General features: G+C 35.8%; 1 protein-coding gene across 1 annotated transcript in view; it reads left to right on the plus strand.

Annotated features, from left to right (window-relative positions):
- lnpep (leucyl/cystinyl aminopeptidase) overlaps window positions 1-15,104 on the plus strand; it is a 44,955-nt gene extending 29,851 nt beyond the window's left edge. The window contains exons 11-18 of the mRNA XM_088629577.1: window positions 1,534-1,625; window positions 1,993-2,176; window positions 3,864-4,020; window positions 6,197-6,381; window positions 6,632-6,793; window positions 7,926-8,066; window positions 8,992-9,073; window positions 9,155-15,104. Of these exons, the coding sequence (XP_088485703.1) occupies window positions 1,534-1,625; window positions 1,993-2,176; window positions 3,864-4,020; window positions 6,197-6,381; window positions 6,632-6,793; window positions 7,926-8,066; window positions 8,992-9,073; window positions 9,155-9,286 (1,135 nt within the window). The 3' untranslated portion in view covers window positions 9,287-15,104. The remainder of the gene's footprint in view (window positions 1-1,533; window positions 1,626-1,992; window positions 2,177-3,863; window positions 4,021-6,196; window positions 6,382-6,631; window positions 6,794-7,925; window positions 8,067-8,991; window positions 9,074-9,154) is intronic.
- The last annotated feature ends 1,707 nt before the right edge of the window (window positions 15,105-16,811 follow it).

The following is a 16,811-nucleotide window of genomic DNA, read 5'->3' on the forward strand; positions in this document are numbered from 1 at the left end:
TCTTCTCTTGCACAGTTTACATTAACTATGCCAAATCCTTCAAGGGAAGTGTGCCGGGTCTAACCTGTTCTACTTGGGCAGCTTAAAGGACATGTCTCTTGAACTTTAATTGATTGTTATAAGATAGATGGATAAGACTTTATTGATCCCGAAGGGAAATTGATGTGTTACAGCAGTCCAGCCCAAGACAAGCAAAAAAAGACATCAGAATAGACTAAAAATTATACAAAATAAATATAAAATAAATAAAAATAAATACATAGGTGTGTGCAAAATATGATGATCTTAGTCACTGTAAAAACAATAGAATATGTGCAAAATGTGCATAGTTCCATTGTGCAACGTTCCTTTGAACACCGTAGCTGGAGCAATCTGTTGCTAAAATTGCTCGGCTGCCCAATAGCAGTCCCATAAAGCAGATGAGAGGTGTTGTTCATGATGGCTGTGAGCTTGGTCAGCATTCTCCTCTCAGTCACCACCTCCAGGGGGTCAAGGCTCAACCCCAACACAGAGCCAGCCTTCTTGATGAGTTTATTGAGCCTATTTGCATCTCTTGTCATGATGCTGCTGCCCCAGCACACAACAGCGTAGAAGATGGCCGCTGTCACCACTGATTCATAAAAAATGTGTAGCAGTGTTTCACACACACCAAAGGATCTGAGCCTCCCAAGAAAATAGAGTCGGCTCTGACCTTTCTTGTACAGGGCGTCAGTGTTACCAGACCACTCCAGCTTATCATCCAGGTGTACCCCTAAGTACTTGTAGGACTGCACCCCCTCTATGTCCTCACCCTGGATGGAAACAGGGTTCAGCTGAGACGTATTCCTTTGAAAGTCCATGACCATTTCTTTGGTCTTGCTGGTGTTTAGCTGGAGATGGTTAAGATGACACCACTCCACAAAGTTGGTAATCAAGATAACTGCTAGTTAGCCTGTTTTCCTTTTCAGGAAAATGCTCTTTTTAGCTATGACATAGCAAAATCCATTAGCCAATGGGAATAAATAAAATACAGATGTTTTCTGATTGAAAACTAGTTGCTTTTGAAAAGTTCTGTGTAACATAGAATTTAATTGGACAGTCAGTTGAGGCCAGATCAGGTGTATCAGCAACATTAGAACTGTTACAAGTGAGACAAGGCTGTATAGGTCATATTGTAGTTACAGTAATAGCTAAATGATCCAAAGATCTCATCCAGGCTTTTCTGGAAGGAACCCACAGTGTCAGCTTCAGAAACATAGCTGGGAAGCTTTTTTCATGCTCCCACAAGCCTTTGGGTAAAGAGGCATATGCTGTTCTCAGTTTTAAATGAAAGGCCACATAGTTTGCTCTTGTGTTATCTGCTTTGTGTTTTAGAAACCAACTGCTCATTTCTGCTAAAAAGTTAAGCTTAAGTCTTGGTAGAATCTTATTACAGGCCTGGACTTCTTAGGTTGCCAGTTCACTCTTGTACACTTGCCACAATAGTGCAGCTTGTCTTTCATGCTCAGTTTGGAACCTTGTACGACAAAAAAATCTCTTTTGTTTTGCTTGCAGCTACCAGTGGCATATTCCACTGACATATGTCAATGACAGTTGTAGTAATTCTTCATCCTGCAAACAAGTTTTTGTGATGAAGGATAAATTCGGTAAGCTCATTTATTATTTTGTAAATTACATTTTGGGTTCTTATAAAATACCCTTCAAAGCATTTAATTCGTTTTTACAATATCAACACATTTCTTGTTGAACTTTTTTTTGTTGGTCTTTGGATGAGGTTTAACATCTGAATTTTCTAACTTGTAAATACTTTTCCTGTAGTATATTTTTCCTGGGAAAAAAGAACAGTATAAGATTGTCTTTTCCTAGTGCTCTTGTAGATTGTGTGCTATACTGCTGTCAGAGACAAAGCAAGAGGTTTTAATCTACTTGTTATTACAATGTACAGGTGAATGTCATGAATGTGTTATAAAGTTAACATAAAGGTGTCATAAAGGGTTTTCTCCTCTTTCTTAGCAACACTTACACTCCCTGCAAATGTGGCATGGTTAAAGTTTAACTTCAAGAATGAAGGATTCTACATTGTGGATTATGGCGTAGAAGGTTGGGAGGCCTTAATCAAGATGCTGAAAGAAACTCATGAAGCTCTGACCTACCAGGACCGAGCCTGCCTGGTCAACAACATATTTGCACTTTCAAGGTACATTTAGAGTGTTTTTTATACGGACATATATTTACTGAGCATGAAAACGTATCGTTTTATTGGTGCATACAGATGCAGCCACTCAGACCATGTGGTCTTTCTTCCAAAGGTGTTCCATGTAACCTGGCATGTTGCGTTATGTAATTCACTGGCCAAAGATGATTAATAGGTGGCACTTGTGGTGCATTGGATGTTAGTGAAATGATTGCTTCATTTAATCTGTTTCTCTACTGTGCATGTTTAAATCCACTTACTATGCAATATTAATATAGAATTTAATTTAGAACTAAAGGGAAATTTTGGTAGCTGAAAATAAAAAAACAGAAGTATAACATAATATATATACCTAATGTAATGCAAATTTCAGCAACAAGTAATCAGGAAACAATTTGAATTTTAAATTTTGATTATGAAAAAATATATTTCACACATACTGTACTGTAGTGGCTTTAAATCCATACCGTCTCATACGTGAAATATACCTAATGTACATACAGTAGATGGTAGAGGTTGCTAAATATAAAAAAACAAGTACACAACAGTATCCCACCTTCTTCATAAACATTTTATGCATCAAAGTTAAAATTACTTAAATTACGTAACTCACGATGTTTATTTTGGAAACATTTTTTGACATGTTTGTTCTTACTATATAAAGTTTATATACTTCATAAGAAGTTATTGTTATAGCTATAGGTGACTAGGAAGTGTCTCTAGGTAAAGAGTTTAGGTAAAGTGTGTAACACCTGGCAGTGTAAACATTTCTAGCTTCAAAGCATGGGGGATGTTTGCTGAGATGTGGGTGTCTGTTAATTTGAAAGCTGCAGTATACGGCCTTCAGCTCAGTTTCATTCTGCTCTGCTTTTCTTCCATACAAGACCCCATCGGCTAGACCAAATCACAAATACAATGTCAAAATAGCAGATTTTGAGACTGTACTGTAGATTATGTATATTCACTGCAATATACCTGAATGTGTATTGGCCTTTTCCCTAATTAGATTAATTCATTTTGTTGCACTATTTGGATTTTACAAGTCCATTAATAAGCTAATGCATACTGATTCCTTGATGCCAAATAACAATAATCCAAATTAAAATGTCGAATTACAATAATCTTCATGTATCAGGATATTTTTAAACTTTGTGATAACCATGTTAGGAACAGGAGATTTGAAAACTCCAATAAATGCCTATAATATAATTAATCTTTTAAAAGTACATTCATAGTAATGCTTTTCAATCAGTTGAAAATAATGTATTATTAGCATACAGGACATGCATACATGCATTCAGTCCTGTGTAAGACCTGCACTTAAAATTCTCTTCTGAAAAATTCCAATATTTAATTATTATCATATTAAAATTCTGTTTAGTTTAAATCCTATAAAATCCCACTTACACACACAGTGCTATAGCTTGTATTTGGTCTAACCTGTTAAACGCTGTGGTCCCAGGCAGTATGACCAATGCTTCCTTGCCTGTATGTTTTTCTGAACACATTAACACAGGGCTAAACTTTATTTTGACGGCAAAGCTGTCCTTTTCACGGCTCATGTCTGGGAAGATCAAATTTGAGGTGCTCAGAAAATCTCTGATAATACGGAATTTTATAACTCAGCGTGTAGAGGAAAAATCCTCAAAGGCAGATTTGTAAAAACTCTTCTTATTTTCTGTTTCTGAAGGCTAGGGCGGGTATCCTTCAGGCAGGTTCTGAATCTTATTGCCTATCTTGGAAAGGAGAAGGAAACGGCTCCTGTAACAGAAGCCTTGTCACAGCTCAATCGCATCTACAGGTTGTTGGATAAAAGAGGTTTGTGGGCGTTAGCTGGAAGGATGAAGGTAAGAAAGCCCGTTACACTTAAACATGTACTCTAAATATGTAAAAGATGCATGATTTGGACTTCTGGTACCTCATTAAAGCTTTGTTATATAAAACCCAGAATGTGAATTAACTCCATGGAATTCATTTAGAAATGATTTTGAGCAGCTGTGGCACCTTTTCAGGTTATGTTTATTTATTATATTTGAAGTCACAGTGTGATATTGCTTTGCAAAAGAACATCAGGGTTGGGGCTTCTGTAGTTTTGTCAAGGCTCGATGTGCATGGATACAAATCGGCATTCTTCATATAACACATTCAAAACACATGTACAGCTTTACTTCCTAGTTCTCATTATATACGTTTATTCTCTTTGTGTGTTTTTTAACAATGAAGCCTTGGTTGCTTAAATATCATGTCCAACAAAAATGTGTTTCTGTTGAGCTGATGTCACAGTACAGTATTCCTAATTACTGATTTATTCAATAGTTCCCAATTAATCAGAATTCCCAGTTACTGTTACTGAATTATCTAGAGCTGAAGGCCCTCGCAGAAACATCAATATGCAATTAAAGCCTGCTTGCTTGGCTGCACATGCTATTAAACAACATTCACTCCCAATGTGTGTTTGACATAATTTCGACCCAATGTACAGGGAAGGCCTTGTGACCCTGTGTACTCACATTAAGGTCGCACACTTATTTCCTTTGCACTGCACCACAGTTTCCTAAATGTATCCCTTTAGCTGAAAAAATTTAGCTGAGGTTAATCACATCATGTAGTTCAGAAAGAAACAGAAATGTACTCTGGAAGTTATGTTTTACTGACTTCCAGCTTCCTGGTCTTGGATACCTGAGGGTTGTGGGTGAAGTCTAAAAAATGTATTTTAAGTTTCTCTTCTGTACTCAGTGTTTTAAAAAGTGCAGTGCTTTCATTGACGTGAAAATTGGATTAGTATCTTGTTGAAGAACAAGTATTTTATCTGAAAAAGAAAGAGACGGTGACCAGGAGAACAACCTCACCAGGAGGGTGCTGAAAATAATGCATATGGCAATGAAATTAAAGCTAGAATTTAGCGGGGTTTTTTAAAAACATCACCTGTGGATGTTTTCTTGAATTCTGGTGTTGTTAGGTCTTTAGGCATGTTTTTTAAACTGCCGTAGATTGTCAGGACTTTTGTTGCTAATGAAAGGCAAATATGTTAGCCTTGGGTACTGTCATTGATTCTGTAGTTATTATGCAAAATTATACAGTACATTATACAACATGTTGCCACCTGTTGTAAGTCACAAGTATTTTGTTGTTTTACTGATGTCTAAAAGCAGTATTTGGAGAAAATAAGAGAATACAATACATATATGATTTAAAAACAAACAAACATGAATTTACAAGTAATAAGGTATCAAAGCAATGGTGGCACAACATTAGTTATTACAGCTAAATCTTCTGTATTTAGAAAATTCCCATTAATTTCTAAAAGTTACAAAAATGAATTCCATGAACAGTGAGACGGTAATCAACAACCATGCCAACATATTGTTAAAAACGACAATAAAAGTTACACCATTGTATGTTTGTGGAACATTAGCCTACTAATTGAATGCACCAGTGATGTGATTCAGCCACCAAATACTAAAAGAGTCAAGTCCAAATAATGAAGCTGTAGCTTGTAGCCATACAAGTAAATGTTATTTATTTCTGTAAATAAATGTTTTGTGCAACTCTAGGGCCTTGGACAAAAGCTCAGTAGCTATTCTGAGGAAGAAATTAAGTCATTTTTCTGAACACAAGATTTATTACCAAAGGAGCTACAGTACACTGTAACAGCCATTGTTTGTTTCTGAATTGTAATTTACTGTTCTAGAAGCTGAATTCAGACATATTTGGTCATGTTTACTTTTACTGCAGGTTTTAAATATCAGGAGTGCTGATGAGATACATGAGACCTGATCTCTGAATTTTGTGATAGAATTAATATAAAAAATAATGTTTTTAGATAAAAAATCTTAAATAACCTCTGTGAAGGTGACAGATTTGGTTTGTGGAACCTTAGAGTGAATTCATGTTCCACACTAAACATTTTAGGAAATTCTGGTATAATAAGTTGACATTTTTCTTTTCTGACAGGGTGCTTTAGTGTACATTGTTATGTTGTACTTCTTTCCTCACGATATCTGCTTCATAACTGTTCAATAGGGTCGGATTCTGCAGCTTTTTGGAAGTTTGATACGTAGCCAAACATGGGACGAAGAGGGATCTGTCTCTGAACGAATGCTGAGGTCTTCCTTGCTTGAAACTGCCTGCCATTATCAAGAGGCAAAATGCATTGAAAATGCACAAGCCCTGTTCAGGAACTGGACACAATCTAACGGAACTATGAGGTAAAAGGAATCAAGGATGAGATGCTTCCAGATATTGACATTTCTCAAGTTTATATTGTGCTGAAGGAGTGTTTGATTCACAGAACTGAATTTTGCTCCTCAAATGAACGACAAACCAAGCATTTGGAAGTGAAATAACTATTCATATTAGGAATGTGAAACAATATATTCTTTGTGTTCTTTATAACAAAATGTCATAATGATTGGATTGATTAAATGAGTGATTTCTGTTTCTGTTTCTCTGCTGCAGAATACCTGGGGATCTCATGAAAACGGTCTTTACAGTTGGTGCTCAGTCGGAGAAAGGCTGGGAATTCTTAAATTCAGCTTATCACCTTTCCATGTTTGAGGCAGAGAAGCACACAATTCTGGAATCACTGGCAAGCACACAAGACGTCAGGAAGATAGTATGGTGGGTCAGACAAACAGGCTAACTCGAAAGCAGTAGGATAACTGAGAAACCTAGAATAAATTCACTTAAATGTGCCTCCCATTTTACTGTGTTCACAACAGTCATTCAAGCGATATTATTTCTAACTACTTTATCCAGTACAGGGTTGCATGGAATGCCAGACCCTAATCTGGCAAACATCGGGCACAAGACAGGATACACACTAGACACTGGACTGGACACCAGTCTATTGCAGGGCACATACAAACACAGACATATACACAGTCACACCAGGGCCAGTTTTCCCAGAAGCTAATTAACCTACTAGTATGTTTTTAGACAGTGGGAGAAAACCTGAAACCTGAAAACCAGAGGAAACCCATGCAAACACAGGGAGAACATACAAACTCCATGCAGATAGCACCCTAGCTCCAGGACTGAAATCAGGGCTCCATCACTGCAAAACAGAAATACTAACCACTGTGTCACTGTGCCACACTTTTCTACTCTTAGTCTAAGAAAAAGCTGATTGAATTATGTGTGCACAATCATCTCGATAAAAAAGCTTTATTCTCCTCATATAACGTAAGGTCAGGCAAGAAGCAAAGTGTTCTTAGGAGCTTGATAGAAAACATAACTGTCTTCCATTGAAATCTAAACTGATGAATAAGCTGCATATTTTTCTCCCTGTGATGTAAAATAAGGAACATGTAAATCAGATCATTACGCTTTGTGAATATCTGATGTAGACACATAATCATTAATGTTGTTCAAAATCATTGCATCATTTTCTGTTGTGATATTGTCTAAACATCATTAGTGTTGAAATGTTGAAAGTGTTTAAGTTCCCTTGCCTCTCTGTTGAGTTATTACAATTCTTATTTGTATGTGATAATTGTCTGGAGTGTTCCATGGTTATGTCAGGATATTAAGTACATGCATCTGTATCACATATGTATTCCTAGGACAAGACAGTTATTTATTTTGCAGGCTCAAATTGACCTGTCTGGTATTTGTGGAAATTATGTGAATCTAATACAAATTCATCATCATTTCTGAACATGGGAAGTCTATAGAATAACCATACTTGTAATTAGAGATTGTTGTATTTAAAGATAAATTACAGGAATAATGAAAATATTCTGTTTCACAGGTTGCTACAGGCCAGCCTAAGGGGTAGTGATATTCAAACACAGGAATTTCCTCTCATCCTCAGTGAAGTCTGCAAGAGCTATGCAGGGCATCTGTATGCCTGGGACTTTGTCAAAGAAAACTGGGATAAAATCTTAGAAAAGTGAGTAGGAGTGATATGAAATATGTTGGGGTTCAACAAAATTCAGTTTTAAAATAGTCTGTTTTCTTTTTGAAATCATTAGTGCTTTGTAAAAAATAGAAGATCTTCATGCTGTAAGTGGTTTTAAGGGAAGCAGTGAAACCAGTTCTACCAGGGCCTTGAGTGACTGTGGAATACAAAGCCAGTGAAAGGCCTAAACTTTCTTAGGTTACTTGATCTATTTGCCCACAGCTCTTGGTGCAAGGAGCTAATCTTTTAGCCTGAGATTGTAAGACATTCCTTCATTCATCAGTGTTTTAATGTTTTATTTGATGACCAAATTCAAACGCAACATTCCAAGATTCTAAGAAATACATTGTGGAAAATGGAACGTTCCATCCCTTTGTTTAAATTCTGTACATCCATCCATTTTCCAACAGCTTTATCCAATACAGAGACACAGGGGAGACAGAGCTTGTCCCATCAAGCAACAGGTGCAAGGCAGGACACACCTTGGATAAGAGACTAGTCCATCACACTCTCACACCATACACACACTCTCACACCACAGCCAGTGTTCCCAGAAGCCAATTAAACAACCAGTACCATTGCACCACCGTGCTGCCCTAAATTCTGTACTTTTAACAATATGTTCTAACATTTTCTTTGTGGTATTGCATCCCCACTGTGAGATCATGCCTGGTAATTTACTTTAATATTACTAGACAAATATGGACTCTTTTTTTCAGTGGAATATCAGCAAGAGTCTAAAGTGAACCTTTGTAATTTCTGATTAAATGGTTTCTTATTAAAAATCTTCCAGATGATAGAGCTGATAAATTGAATCCTCAAATATTGAGACTGAATATTGAGAGAGCTCTACCTTTTGATAGAGGTATCTATTGCTGAGGAAACAATTGTGTAATTTTTCCTTGTGTGATTGTAGGTTTTCACTTGGATCCTTTGCTATCCAGAGCATCGTCCATACAGCAACATACCAATTTTCAACAAAAACAAGGCTTTTGGAGGTTAGTGTTAACTCAGAACCTTCTGAAATGAGAAACGGTGCACACTTTCGCAATCATTTTGACATTTTATTCCTGTTTCAGGTGATGAATTTTCTCGTTTCACTGAAGGACAAGGGATCACAAATGAGAAGTGTCCAGGAAGCAATTGAAACAATCAAACTCAACATCCAGTGGATGGACAGGAACTTAGACATTCTTGATCAGGAGCTTTAAGCTGGTGGCAGGAACTCATGGTAGTTTCCCTCTCTGCTTTTTTTCCCCCTCTGATCCCTTTGCTGGTGCTGTCTCCCTGTCCTTGCAGAGCCTTGTTTTCTGCAACAACGTTGTTTGCACTATTAGGAGTTCTAGCTAGCTCAGGGCCACTCAGTTCAAGTTTTTATTGTACATTAGGTTAGAACTTTCTTTTCAATGTTGGTGTTTTCAGCTACAGACCAAATGTTTAAATTATGCTAGTTGTTACTTTGCCCCAAACAGAACCACCAGGTTATACCGAAACTGAATACTGTTCAAGTGCAGCAGTAACAGCTTACTGTACCTCCGATTACTGCGGTATTGATTACACTCCCATTATATTGCAGTTATAGTGCAACACTGTTTTCAATTACTTTTCAATACTTAGTACTATAATAGATTAAGGGGCTTTATGTTTCAGGCAATTACAAGTTGATTCTGAAAAGTGGACACGACACTTTTCCACAGTCTTTGGCTGAATTGGTTTCTTAGACTGGTCAACATACAGTTTGTGATTCAAGGTAGTGTAGACTTTGCAAGTTTGTAATTATACTGTACATACCACTGCATTGCTTGTGACTATTTTAACATTCTTCTTAAAAGAAGGTAGTATACAGTAGGTTTGGATTGTTCTGTTTCTTCAGAAGAGTGTGTATTTGGGCACATGTTCTGAAGAAAAAGGTAAAGCTCTTGACAGGAATGTATTAAACTACTAGGCTTGAATTCAGTGTGCTCAGCACTCCGTTTTTTATGACATTTTGCCTGTTCTTGCTACAGTGTATGCGTTTTTGTACATATGCTACATAATTTTATTTTTAAAACATACAGATATTCTATAAAGAAAAGAGCCATTACAAAATGAATGTATTTTTTTGTTCGGTAATTACGAGCAGCTAAGCATGGTGTAGTTATGTTTTGATTTTAAAAGTTTCAGTTATATTTTGGATTCAAAATTATGAAACTGTCTTTTTCCCATCAAGCTTTTTTTCCTCAAAAAATGTTTTTTTGTCTAAAAGACAGAATATTTCAAATGTTGGGTACGCCAGTGATTATATTTACTTTTTAACTATTCAGTTTTATTTTATTTTAGTTTAAAAAAATCTTTGACTGCATAACATGAGATCCCTTTTGAACACAGATTTTATTGAAAAGATGTTGTGTTTGTGTACCAGTGTTCTGTGTTCAACAGTTGTAATGAAGCATAAAAAATGCATAGTTGACAAACCTAGCACCTAAAGGTGAATGTGTTTTTGAAATTGAATGCATCTATGCTGGCACGTTGATGTTTAATGTGATGTCACACGATCAACGGACTAATTTTGAATCTTGTTTTTTGTTGTTACATGCATACAGTACCAAACTTCTTTTTTTCTCACGGATTATTAGTAGTATGAAAAAAGTGTTCATTGCAAATGTAGTGAAGGTGAACTGTAAATTTTACAATCAATGTAAAAAAATGTCTTAGGGGGTGGTATCTGTTGAAACTTTAAATATTTTACTGAAATCTATCACGCAAGGAAAGTTAGAAGGAAACAAATGTGAGCTGTCAGATCTGAAAATTAATCATTTGAGCGTAACCTTCCCATTTACTTGTAATAAACATTTTTTATAAAGCACTTGAGAGCAAATTAAACTGTTAGATACACTTTCACATGCATGGAACACAAGCACAAGCCTATTTTTGTTAAATTAAACTGACTTAAACTAAGACTAAGTTCAGGTTATTTTCATCAACATCAGAAAGGTATAGTATAGTTGGATAATCAAATAAGTTTTATGTTTTAATTCGAGGCTTTTGAGTATCCACAAAAACACAATTTTTGTGCATAAAGTTTCAACTTGGCAAGGTCAGGTCATGCAATTCAAAGATAGTTCTCCATTGGCCTGTCCAATTACTTTATAAAAAGGAAAACAATACTGTGGCAGAAGACATTTTATTAATACATTTAGATGTACAGTTCATTTTGTCAGTAATAAACTGAGCTCTTTAGATTAGTTAGTGACACATTAACATGGATCTTTGGTACAGTAAATAAGATATAGTTGAATTTTTCTTTGGACATATTCTTATTCTGACAAGATTATCTGTCCGTGTGTATAGACAGCATTCTTTTCTTCCATTGGTAGATATTGATGGCTAGGTTTTGATTTTAAAGAAAAATAATACATTTGACCATTATTTTTATCTAGTTTTATAGACCATTGCAAAGGGCTCAAGTTTAGGAAGGATTGCTTTTTGTTGTGTAGAGTTGTTAATACTAGAAGGGTAAGCTGAATTTTAGATTCTGGGACTACTGTATATCTGGGACTTGTATAGACTGTTTATTTAGTGGTTATGCTTAGATTATTTCATTTATTAGTGCTGGTGTTCCATGTACTACCTGTGCTATCTTATCTTAGCATTTCATGCTTTGCTTTCTGCTCATAAGGTACAGTTAGTACCTTTCTAAAGCTGTAATGCTCAGGGGTCCAAATTAAAAAAAAAAGGACATTTTGAATTTCCTTTCCTGCCATAGTGAACAGTCATTTGAGCAATGGAAAGGGGAATCACAGCACATTTCTGGAGACAATCTATTTTAGTTTTATAGATGTGGAAGTGTTCTGAAATGATCATAGTCTAATTATAATTTTAAATATTTATTTTGCATTGTAAAATGAGTTCAGAGACAATCGGCCATATAAATGCACAGAGGCCCATTGGAAGTTGTGGATTGGGCTGTTCTAATGTGGTTTATTATTTTGCATTTTGCAAGGTCTGTCTTATTCCTGTGCCTGGTCAAACAAGGTGTAGAGTTACACATGTAGGCAGAATGGGGATAGTCAAACGAGCTTTACTCATTCATGTTACACTCAAGTTATTTTAGTGACTAGCATTGTGGTATTATTGCAAGCTGTGTTAATTGTGTAGATGTATACTCTTAGAACAAGTATACGTAGATGACCTATTGACATTCAAAAACTAAAATAAAATAGAGATATTTTGCTGTTTAGAAATTGGTGATATAGTTGGTTGAATGGGTGGAAATATGGTACTGTAACACAGACATTGGATCTTCATTGGCAGCAGGCGTTATTTAACAATTATAAAGAAAACCATGCCCACCAGGGATCACAGGTTAAACGTGCAAACCCTTTATATAAATCGATAATTGAATACAAAAGAAATTAAAATTGTAATTTGTGAAATAACTAAAAACATTTGTGACATCACTTTTTCAGGTCCTGATTTTGTGCAAAGTCTCACAAAAATGTCACCAATCAATTGTATAGTCTTGTAGAAAATGTTGGATGTGTTTCATTGCTTATCTGTCTTGTCTGCAAAGAAAACCACAAAGATTGATAAGGTTGTGGTTGTGCGACAAATTAATTTGCAGTTGGAGGTTGCTATGAATGAGACTTTTCTGGACAGGAGGCAAACATAGGGGTGGATTCATTTAATTGTGCACAGGACTACCAGCTCTAAACATTTTTCTCACTGAAATTCTTACCTTTAATTTGCTTTAAGTAAATAAAAGATCATTTGAATAGCTAAGAGACTGATTTCAGTGAATGTATTCTCTGCAGAAATAAAAACAAACATAGCTGTTGCTCAATTTCACAGGTGTATAACCTCTTAGCAATTTAAATTACAGTCTCTCAAGACACAAAATACTAATTTATCCTCTAAAAGGGAAACTGCACCTCTTTTTTTGTACTTCATGGTTAGAAAGATTAGGCAAAAAGTGCATTTCAAATCTCAATAGAAGTAAAATGTACACAGTAACTTGTAAGACCTCCAATTTACATTAAAAAATAGATTACATTTCCAGGTATGTGGAGCGCTATATTCTGTGATTCAGAATGAGGCAACAAAACTTCCGGTGACGTGAAGTGGCACTGTGACATTGTAAACAAGCAGGCTTGTGAATACATCTCTTTTAATCCAATAGAAATATTGTTCTCGACTTCAAGATGGTTTTACCGATAAAGGGAGCTTTCTTGTTAACTCTACATGCAGATCACATTGGAAATTTTCTGTGGTTAAATTTCTGCTGCACAACCTGTACTTATTCGCTCGTACATCACATTACAGTGACTAGTGAGCAGGAAGGGTCACTTCACGTCACAATTGGTGCAAACTCGGGTTTGTGACAACATGGCAACTTACAGTACTTTCACAAAGTTCACAATTTTGGGCTTAATTCGAAATGTGTAATTTTTTATCATCTCTATGAATTTGTTACCAAGATTTAATAACTGGTCTGATAAATTGGAATGCAGTTCCCCTTTAACTGTTTCTATGTTATGTTATGTTATTTCCCGTTACAGTATTACCACTTTAAGAAATGGCCATATGTTTAAAATGCAAGTGAAACATATTAGAGGCAAGTAGAGGACAAGAATAAATGTTAAAAGCTGAAAGTCCTAATTATTCATTTTATATGACAGGCTTTCCCTATTCTGCATCGTGTTTATTACATTGTGAAGACATCCACACAACTTCATTTTAGAGCTCATAAAATGTGTCATTTTTATTTTTGTGTTACTATGTTATATCTCATCATTTTGTCAAATGTAAATGCTTAAAAATCATTTTGGTGTAAAAAATAAAAGTGATGTAGATGAGCAGCTTATTGAATTCACCCCCAGATGGCGCTATATGACAGCTAAACTATTTCAACAAATTTACCAGGCTTTGCTTCAAATTAAAGTTTGTGTTTGAACCTGGAGAGGAGAGATTAAAACAAAGTATATACAAGAACTGATAGAAATGCAGGCTGTGTTCAAATACACAGGCCAAGTTTAAATAGTGCCTCAGTTCAGAAATGTTGACTTTGGTTCGTAGTAAGATCCTGGTAACACTGTCTTTGTGTCTTTGTGTGGCGTTTATTGTGAAACAGTTGCAGTTTCACTTTAATTTGTTTCATTCATACACCTTTTGGGGGCTTACATTGTTCTTTTGAACCCCTTTCTTTTGAAAGACTTATTTGGCTTCCATTTATGTTTTATCTTCAATTTTTAAAATAAAGTCTCATGACTATGACTGTCTTACTAATGTATGTTTATTTCTTCTTTAGAAGGTACATGTACATTTCTATGTACAGCTAACTGAACAGCTTATCACAGACACATTATTCAAAGCTATATAACTGATAAGATGTCCTATAAAATACATGTATACATGTTTTTATACATGTACTGTATATTTACATGTATAAAAACATACTTTATCGCAAATTGTAGAAAAGCTGTTATTATAATATCTGGTATGTTCTTTTCTTGGATAATATTATTGGTCCAATTCTTATTAATACCTACTGTAAATGTTATTTTTGGGTCACTTGAGGTGTTGGCATAGCATCTATTTTCATTTTTATGCCAATGATACATTTATGTTTGCAAAACTTAATCAAATATGGTTTGTTTTTTCTCACTGGTGTTAAAAATGGCCGTTTCACATCTGAACTTGGTAAAGATCGGTTCTCCTTATCAGCTACACAACAGTGTCAACTTTAGATGGATTACCATGACATTAATAATAAGACTAAGACTAAGGTCTGGAATGTGTGATTTGAGTCTTGATTTTTAGACTTGTGCACAGAGTTGTCAACTTGTATCCATGTAATTTCCGATTTCCTGCAGAGAAACGTATTCATGTGTTTCCTTTCCAGACTCGATTATATTAATGTTGTTAAAGTCTGCTTGTTGTGTCTGCTGCTTAACTAAAACTATTCTGTATGAGTGTTTTACTTTCTTTGCATTGGCTTCATGTGAATTTCAGTATTAAGTTAATACATTTAAAGTATTTTCAATTCACCTTTAGTGGCTTGTATGGTTTGATTTCTGCATCAGTTATCTCCCTGGACACCTACTGCTGTTTTATCTTTTTTTACATTACTTTATATTCTGTTCCTTAAAAGCTATGGATCTCCCTGCTCATATTAGATTTTGTCTTTGAATTCATTTTTATAAACTTAAAAAGAGTTGGCATTTAACACTTTAATCTTATTTAATTTTGTACAATTTTGTTTCTGCGGCTCTGTATAAAACAGATTCATTAAAGCTTAAGTTTTTGCACATCTTTTGCAAACATCACATTAGTACTAGACATTTGCATTTCTTCTACTACATTTACTCAAAACACTAGATGAGTATGCCCAAATCTGAATTTTTATCCAGGGTGTTTCTCGAAAAGAGTAGGGGTGTTACCCCGACATCCTGGCCAAATTTCCCATTGGCCTTTACCAATCATGGCCTCCTAATAATCCTCATCTGTGCATTGTCTTCATCACTGTTTTCCGCCCCACTGATAGCTGATGTGTGGTGCGCATACTGGCGCACTATATCTGCTGTTGCATCATCCATATGGATGATGCATATTGGTGGTGGTGAAGGGGAGCCCCCATTATCTGAAAGGCACTTTGAGTGGAGTGTCCAGAAAACCGCTATACAGTATACCGTAAGTGTAATTATTCAGTGGCTATTAATATTGACTTATCTGTCCATATACAAGTTTTTTTTAAATCAGCTCCAAATTCTTTTTTTGAAAAGGGGAGTTATAAAATTTCAGTATTTCAATTAGAACACAAGAAGGACTACAAATGAGCAAGAGCCATTTGGTCCCTTTAGCTTGTTTGGGTGCTTGTAGCTAATTGATTTGGTGATCTCGTCGAGCCATTTCTTGTAAGAAACAGCAATGGGGAAGGGTAGTTTGGCTCATATCCCTGCAACATTTTATGTAAAAAATGCATGAAGTTTTCTAATTTTCTAATTTTAGTTGTATTAAAAGAAAAAAACCATTTAGAATTACTCAGGCATACAGCTGTGCTATATGAGGAAGCCTTTCAGCCCCATATTGGAGTCACAAATGGAGATGGAAGTAGGTATTTTTTAATCTCCCCTACAACCGAAATGGGCAACACCATGGTAATAGGTAATAAGCAATCTGGTTTCGCAAAACCCTTGAAAAATTGCTACTGAAAGATAAAGTACTCTCAAGTTTAAATAGATTCATCCATCCATCCATCTTCTACCTGATTTTAAACAGTACAAGGTCAGGGGGCAGCTGGATTCTAACCACGGAAGCATGGGGCACAAGGCAGGATATATCCCGGATGGGACGCCAGTCCATTGCAGGACACAGACAGATACACACACATACAGTACACAAAGGGACGTTTTTTCCCAGTAACCAGTTAACTTACCCGCATGTCTTTGGACTGTGGAAGGAAAATAGAGCACCCAAAGGAAACCCACACAAACGGGGATAATATACAAACTCCATGCAGATGTAGCACCGCATGTCCAGAATTAAGCAAATATATGGAGCATATTAATACAAGTCAGATCTACATTAGAACACGTTTAGGCTGTAGTGAAAAAAATGTCACTACAAAGAAGAAAGGATTCCCCCCCCCCCCCCATTTAAAATCAGAAACTATATTAGTCTATTGTTTTCCACATTTCTCCCACGTCCGAACCTAATGATGGCACATTGGTGAGAATGAGGAAGTGCAAACAGACTTCC

The sequence above is a fragment of the Lepisosteus platostomus genome, chromosome 4 (genome assembly GCF_059453375.1).
Source record: "Lepisosteus platostomus isolate fLepPlt1 chromosome 4, fLepPlt1.hap1, whole genome shotgun sequence".
Lineage (NCBI taxonomy): Eukaryota > Metazoa > Chordata > Actinopteri > Semionotiformes > Lepisosteidae > Lepisosteus > Lepisosteus platostomus.